This window comes from Cornus florida, unplaced genomic scaffold (assembly GCF_030987335.1).
Source record: "Cornus florida cultivar Cherokee Brave unplaced genomic scaffold, ASM3098733v1 CherokeeBrave_3.0.0_Hap2_Chr01, whole genome shotgun sequence".
NCBI classification, from domain to species: Eukaryota; Viridiplantae; Streptophyta; class Magnoliopsida; order Cornales; family Cornaceae; genus Cornus; species Cornus florida.
The window spans coordinates 3,817,855-3,826,217 of NW_026775571.1; the positions used below are offsets into that span (position 1 = coordinate 3,817,855).

Genomic DNA, 8,363 nt, shown 5'->3' on the forward strand with positions numbered 1-8,363 from the left:
CAGCTTTGCTACCGAGTTAGGGCGTCTTTTAGCCAAATTCAATCATTTAAGGCTCGGGAATGGCGTTTTCTCATTTTTGAATATTTCAGGATTTTCGTTAGAAGACTAAAAGAATTCGATTTGCTTTCTTTTTTGGTATTTAGTAGTTTTTAGTAATTAAGTTTCTTTCCTTATTTTTTTAAGAATATTCAGAGCAAGTTTGTTTTTGAGCAGTTTCCTTGTGCTATTAGTTTTCTTACGTTTTTAGGATTTTCTTTATGCAGTTTCCTTGCGCTACTAGTTTCCTTACGTTTTTAGGATTTCCTTTATGTTGTTAGGGTTTTTATTTATAAATACATGTACTACAAAGCAGATCATTGATTCAATTATTAAATAATATATCAGATTTATCTGAATTCTCTTTTCATTTTGTGGATTCAAAACACCCACTTTGTGGATTCAAGGTAACCTATTCCTCGTGAACAAATTTATCACTTCCGCTTACATCATAAGGTTTGGATTCTATAATGATAAGTTTTGCTATTTTTTCGCTCTTTCCTATATTAGGGGAAAAACAAAAAAAAAAAAATCCACATTCTAAAACACATAAAGCAGCCAAATAAGCTGACAAATAAACTGCAACCTAATTGGAGATAAAATTACAAATCCAAATTTGTGAAGTATAGAATTTTCCATAATGATTTGAGAATGAAGGGAGTAATATTTAAATTCAACCATGAGATGTTTAGGTTGACTAAATGACCTTTTCCAACCGAGTTTTGCATGTTTAAGTACGGGTATTGGATTACTACTTCTACTTACTGGAATATGGTGGTTGTATAAATTGGTGAAGAGGAGAAAGAAACTCATGCTCAAACGAAAAATCTTTAAACATCTGTTATTGCAACAACAATTGTCTTCAGGTGATCAAGGTAATGTTGAAGAACCAAACTGTTTACCTTAAAGGAGTTGGAAAAGGCGACTGACCACTTTAATGATAACCGAATCCTTGGTCAAAGAGGTCGGGCAAGGTACTGTATACAAAGGAATGCTGATTGATGGTAGAATTGTAGTAGTTAAAAAGTCCAAGACAGTGGATGAAGGCAACCTTAAACAATTTATTAATGAGGTTGTTATTTTATCACAAATTAACCATAGGAATGTGGTTAAGCTGCATGGGTGTTGTTTGGAGGCAGAATTTCCCTTACTATTTTATGAATATATCCAAAATGGAACCCTTTACCAGTATATCCATGAGCAAAACGAAGAGTTTCCACTTACCTGGGATATTCGTATTCAGATTGCTACAGAATTTTCAAGGGCTCTTGCCTATCTTCATTCAGCAGCTTCCTTACCCATTTATCATCGGGACATCAAATCCACAAACATTTTGTTGGATGAGAAATTCAGAGCAAAAGTGTCAGATTTTGGGACTTCAAAATCAATTGCCATTGATCAAAGTCATATGACCACACTAGTACAGGGGACCTTTGGATACTTGGATCTGGAGTACTTCCAATCAAGCCAATTTACAGAAAAAAAAAAAGTGATGTTTTTAGCTTTGTAGTAGTTCTTGTTGAGCTCTTAACTGGACAAAAACCAATCTCATCAATTAGATCTGAAGAACGAAGTTTGGCAGCATATTTCATATTGATAATAAAAGAGAATTGTTTATTTGACATTCTTAATGCTCGAGTTTCCAAAAAGAGTGGGAAAGAAGAGATCACGCGAGTCGCAAACCTTGCAAATAGATGCTTGAACTCAAGTGGGAGAAAAAGGCCTACAATGAAAGAAGTTGCAATTGAATTGGAAGGGATTAGAACGTCGCATGGAGTATCTACTATTCAACAAAATTATGAAGAAGATGAATGTAAATGAACTCACAATGTGTTGGGATGTTGCTTCAACTTCGACACGGTCTCATTTGGGTAGTAGTGTTGCTTCAACTTTGACACGGTCTCATTTGGGTAGTAGTGTTGCTTCAACTTCAACATGGTCTCATTTGGGTAGTAGTGTATCATCATCACAGGATGTCCATCCTTCGTTATTTAACTAATCATGATTGTTAAGAATGTTTTTTTTATTTATTTTTGTGTGATTTTTTTTTTTTTTCATGTTTTATATCAGTCTGGTTTGAATAAGTTGTGTATTGATCATCACCCTTATATTTCCTACTTTTGTTGTTTAAGAAATCGTGATATGTGTCTGTAACAAACTTTGAATTTTATACAAGACGTACTTTATTGGTTTTGTTGCTAATATATATTATCCATCTATTACATGAAGCCATCTGAGTCATTAGAATTTAGAGCTTACTTTTATTGTTCATCCATATGTTCTTCAAACCATGAATAATTAAATAAATACACAATGACATTCGGAAACTTACTTTAAAAATATGTGTGTTCTGAAAGATTGGATACTAATAGCCCTTTTGGACTGTTTTATTTTCGGAATCTACAACTACCGGGCTGAATATTATTGGCTAGCAATAGGCAGTTTTCTTTTTTTTTTTTTTTTTTTTCCAGAAAGTCAATAGGCAGTTTTCTGTTTGCATGTAGTGGTGTTGTAGTTCTCAAATCACAATACTATTTAAATGTGAATTTAATTTCCTCACCTTCTAACGTGGAGGCAATATTTCTGTTCAGGGGGCAGGCAGTGTTAAGAAAAAGAAGAAGTATTATTTAAAGAAGAAGGAAAAAAAAAAAAAAAAAAAAGGAAAGAAAAATATCAAAACTTAGAGGGAAAAAAAAAAAATTAGAGTTTAATTTTAAAAAAAAAAAAAAAAAATTTAACATTTTTGTAAAAGGAATATATGTATTTTTCTTTTCTTTTTTTCAATAAAGCAAGAAATGTTATATGTTAGATTATGTTAGTAGGTGCAGCGTCTCTAGCTTGGCCACTCCAAATTTCTCGAGAAACTCTTATCCAACTAAGTTGTGAGGTATTTGCTTTAAAATAAATTTAAAGAGTAAAAGAGAAAAGAATGAAAAAAACCAAGGGATAATTCTAAAAAAGAGTTTCTCTTTTTGGGAACCGTGACTCAATTTTTGAGAGTCACGGTTCTTTAAAAGAGACTCTTTTTAGGATAGAGATAGTAGATAATTTTAGAAACTAATAATTTTGTTCTCTTTGAATGAAATTTTGAATTTTTTTAATGGCTTCCATTGATAAGGAAAATAGAGATTTTCAAATCTAATAGAACTCTTATGGCAAGTTATAGATGGGGATATATTTTTGACTGGCAAAGGGACTCTTCTTAGTTGAAAGTTTTTGCAGCTTGTGCTAAGGTGACTAAAGGCATTCTACCAAGTGCTTAGAAGACTTTTCTAATTTCCTATGAAATGAACTTTGATTATAAGGCGTTCATTACTAATCCTCACACTCGATGGGCTATGAAATCCTTTAGTTATAGGCACCTTCTGCATCTTATGGTTCCTATTACTCAGATTGCTTATCCTCGTCTTATTCGATTGTTTTATCTCAACTTTGTTTATAGTGAGAATGACCCTTGGGAGTTTAGAACTGTGATAGATGGGCATGAGTTGATTGTTAATCCTAGTGCAATTGTTGTAGCTTTGGAGTGTTATCATAAGCTTCCCTAGGTGGTAGATGAGAGGCGTAGTTGTCCTAATTATAAGCCTTTTCCTAGGGTACGAATTGCAAAGAATTTGATTCAAGAATTGTGTGATGGTAGTTTTGCCAAGAGAAAGCACAGTAGTACTACCAAAGCTAAGATTTCAAAGAGGTTATGGATTTTGGATTCTATTATCTCTGCTAATGTTTATCCTCTTGGACATAAGAATATTAGGAATACTGATTTTCTTCAGGCACTCTATGCTATTCAGTTTAAGCATTGGTATTCGTTTCCCCGGATGATATTCTGCCAGTTGCTTGAGTTTTGGTCTGAGATTGGACCGCATAAGAATGTTCCAACCCATAAGCTACCTTTTCCATATATGATTACCAGGATATTAGAGCTATAGGGTTTTATAGTGGATAAGAAAGAGTCATGTGACGAATCTCCTCTGTTTGGAATGAAGGAATGGAATAAGATTTGGGCACATATGCCGGTAAATCACTGCAATGTAGTGGAGTTTGGAGATGATGGTTATGTAGCAGTTACTGCTATAGTTGAGGATGAAGATGATGATGAGGCCACAGAGGATGAGATGGATACCTCTGATGGCTAGGCACCATAGAGGAGGTAGGCAGCCCAGCTTGAGAGTACTTTTTAGGCTGAGATTCGAGAGTTACAAGCTAGAGTGGCAGAGCTGCAAGCTAGCCATACATTGCTGTGAGAGATGCTGATTGAGCAGCAGAGCATTCTTGCTGAGCTATTACGCTGCACTCCGTCTGCCAATTCTACTTCTACAGACCCTCTACCATCACATATAAATTAGCTATCTAGGGCTTTTCTATATTTGTTTTTGATAGATAGGCATCTTTTGTTGACTAGGGCAATATTTTTTATTTATTTCATTCTATATGTTGTATTTCTACCCTAAGTCTGTTATTCAAAGCATTATACTAATCATGAATATATACATACATGTTTTTTGCCTATTATACACTTGTGCTGATATACATGCTTTCTCTGTTATTACTTCATATACTTGATACTCTGATGTGTGTTGGAATTTAATAATTTTGTCAGGTACTAAGGACTAAGTTTAGGGTGATTTCTCTATTTTGACCTTCTACGTTTCATATTAGTATATCTTTGCTGGTCTGGTGTAGTATGGTACTATCTTTTTAACTCTCTTTTGTTTTCACACATTGAGGACAATGTACACACTAAGTTTGGGGGTAAGGGAATTTCAAATTTTTGATGAAAATATATTGAAAACAAGGTCATGAATTGTTAATGTTAAAAGCATGATTTTGAGTCTGTTGATTGTCATGATTTCTTTATACAGTCTGATATTGGTTAAAGATGGCTAGTATGCCAAGGTTATGTTGAAAAGAAATTTTTGAAAATTTTTGAAATCAGTTGGTGGCCTATGGTCCACTTTGTTAGGATGATTATTATTTAATGATTTTAATCTCTGAAATACTCCACTTTGCACATATTTACACTTACATGAATTCTGTGGGGTATAAACTGGAAGTCTTATTTTGTTTTGAGTTAAACTGAAATGAGCAGGTGAATTTGATGATTTTGATAACCAAGGCATAAAAAAAATTAAAAATAAAAATAAAAAAAGAAAGAAAGAAAGAAAGGAAAGAAATGGTATATGTGCAATAAAAATAAAAATAAATAAATAAAAAATTCTTCACCAATATGAAAGAAATGAGAAGAAAAAAAAAAAAAATGAAGAAAGAAAGTAAAAAAGGGTCAAGTTTAGGTCTGTACCTAAATTGCTTGAGCAATTAAGTCCTTAGGGGTGTGTTTTGATACCTAATGCCCTAAGATCATCTGGTTTGAGAGTCATTGGCTGAAAGCTTGTTACATTAGGGGTTTAGGTTGCCTAGATTACTTGAACAATTAGGTCCGGAGGGGTGCTATAATACCCTTAATTTTACAAGGATAGTCTCGGTATTTGTTTATTTGTTTTAATTGCATTTTTAATTATTTATTTGATTATTTGACTACTTGTTTATATGGTTAATGGAATTAATTGTTTAAATTAAATTATGTGCTTAAATTATTTAATTGGTTGATGTGTAATGTGGGTTTTGTTTGTGTGTATCTGTGTAATGTGATCTATATGACTTGATTGTGTACTTGTTTGTAATTATGTGTTAGTTAAATAATTAATTATTTAATTTTAATTTAAAAGGAACGGTTTTGGATAGTAGTAATGGACCAACCAAATAGGTCTCATGAGCTACTTGGATAGGAGCCTAACTGTGTAGGATTATAACCCATGGGCATTAGTTTAATATATATATATATATATATATATATATATATATATATATATAGATATTATGATGATTAGTATTATTATTATATTATTATTAATACTAATGGAGGAATGAGTTATATATATAAATATTAATGTATATATAGACACACATATATACGTGTATTATTACGGTATATATTAGTAGTGTTTTTAATTATTAATAATACATGGAAGTTTTAGTATCATATATATATATATATATAGTTGTGTGTATATATATATATATAAGTAGATTTATTGTTATTATTATTATTATAGTAACTATATTATTTTCTTTTATTTTCTTTCTTTCTTTCTTTTTCCTTAAATTACGTGTGTTGCAGTGTGATTAAGACTGGGGGTGTGTGTGTGTGTGTGTGTGTGTGTGTGTGTGTGTGTGTATACTTATTGGTCTATAAAAAGGGTTGCAAACCTTTATAGCAGACAGAGAGAAAGACACAAGAATTAGAGAGAGAAATCGGGAGAGAGAAGAAGGAAGGAGGGTGCCGGCCAAGGAAGAGATGAAGGCCGAACTCTAGGAGGTCTGTGAAGGAAACCAAAGGCCGCCGGAAAAGAGAAAGTTGATCGGAGAAGAAGGAGATAAGGTTTTCATTCCGGAACCTTAAAGGCAAGTTCTTTGTTCTACTCCTCTTCTTTGATCTGGGGTTCAATGCATGTCTAGGACTACTTTAGGGTGATAATATAAGATTAATTAATCTGTTTGCATGCTTTAATTAGATTAAAACAGGAACTAATTATGTGTTTATTATGAGTTCTTGATTGTATGTGATTCTATAAACTAATGCATGATTCTTTGTTTTAATTGTTGGGGCTTATGTATTTTTGTATTAAATAATATTGATAATCATATTAAACTTCAATACAACAATTTAGGACCCGAACAGTGGAGTTACAGGTCTGGAACAACCGTCGCGAGGAAGAAGACGACCTGTTTCGGTCGACCGATGTAGGTATTTCGGTCGACCGATGTGGGTGTTTCAACCGACCGATGAAGTGTATTAGTCAACCGATGTAGGTGTTTCGGCCGACCGAATTAGGGAATCGGTCGACTGAAATTCCCTGTTAAGGCAGCGTATTTTGTTGTCTATTTTTGGTTTATTTTAACATTGTAAGTGGTATTTTGGGTTAAGTGGTTATTAGTATTTGGATAACTGGCATTGTTACGTATTGGTAAAATATACATTGTGATGACCCTGATTTTTCAAGCCACTGCGTCCTGTGATGAACCGAAGACTAACTCGATAGCGGATCCAAATGCAGAAGCAAGAAACAAGACAATAGTCTCCCAAGACACAACACACCTCTAAGACACTTTAATGACCTTCCATGAGGTCATGGAACTCAATGAGAACTAACGCGGAAGCAAAAGATCGAAAAAATAACAATTAAGCCCCTAGGGGCAAAATAGTCATTTTACATAGAAATTACGTCCTTAGAAGGTATATCATTCCCGAAACGCATCTGTGACTTCGTGAGAAGTCGCGGAACTCAAAAGAAAGTAGCGGAAGCGGAAAGCAAAAAAAATCGGACAACAATAGCCCCAAGGGCAAATTAGTTATTTTTGAAAATATGGGCTCGGATGCCACCGAGCACACCGCTGAAAAGACAACGAAAAACTAATTAAGATGGACTTAAGAATCGCATGATTCGGAGCTGAACGAAGGAGAAACGACAAGACAAAGAAAAACGAGCACTTAAGGCTAAAAGGATAAACTGGTAATTATCTAGGAAGACATGGGTACAACCGAGCATACCGTTAGAAAGACAGCGAAAAATTAGCCAAGGTAAAAAAAAAATTCACTCGATTTGGAGTCCGGACGAAGAAGAATAAGCGAAAACAAAAATCGACGTCATGATGTCGAGACGAGGCACCACAAGCACCCCACGAGCATCCTGACAAGCACCATGACATGCTAGGGGAAGAAAAAGATTCAGCCAGAATTGAGAGCCGAAACGAGGTCCGAGATAAATTTTTCTGGAAAAATACGAAGAAGAAACCGCCTCTAAAATCGAGTTTTCTACCCGACTACATAGAAGGAAACGAAAAAAACTCACTACAAAATCCCCAAAATGCCCCTAATTCAGAAGAAGTCAAGAGGGCCAAAAAAAATTGCTACAATAACTGTCCACATCTGAGAACAAAAACGGGATATCAAACGAATTTTTCTAAAAAAACACGAAGAAGAAACACCCCCCCCCCCCCGGCGGAAATCAAATTTTCTACCCGGCTAAGTGGAAGAAAATGAAAACAATGCACTATGAAATAGCCAAACTGCCCCTAGATCAAAAAAAAAAAAAAAAAAACTGATGCCTTTTGGAATTTCTGAATCTGTCAACAACTGAGAGCAAAAATGAGCTAGTAGATGGATTTTTTTGGAAAAACACGAAAAATAAACCCCTCCCAAAATCGAATTTTATACCCGGCATTGCAAGGGAAAATGAAAAAACACACTGTGAAATGGCCAAAATGCC

The 8,363-nt window shown here is 34.1% G+C and overlaps 1 protein-coding gene across 1 annotated transcript; it reads left to right on the forward strand.

Annotated features, from left to right (window-relative positions):
- Positions 1 to 973: 973 nt before the first annotated feature.
- Positions 974 to 4,172, forward strand: LOC132277314 (wall-associated receptor kinase-like 10). The gene is made up of 4 exons (XM_059779185.1): positions 974 to 1,525; positions 3,429 to 3,562; positions 3,677 to 3,908; positions 4,023 to 4,172. Exons 1-4 carry the CDS (start codon positions 974 to 976, stop codon positions 4,170 to 4,172), a joined length of 1,068 nt encoding a protein of 355 aa, XP_059635168.1.
- The last annotated feature ends 4,191 nt before the right edge of the window (positions 4,173 to 8,363 follow it).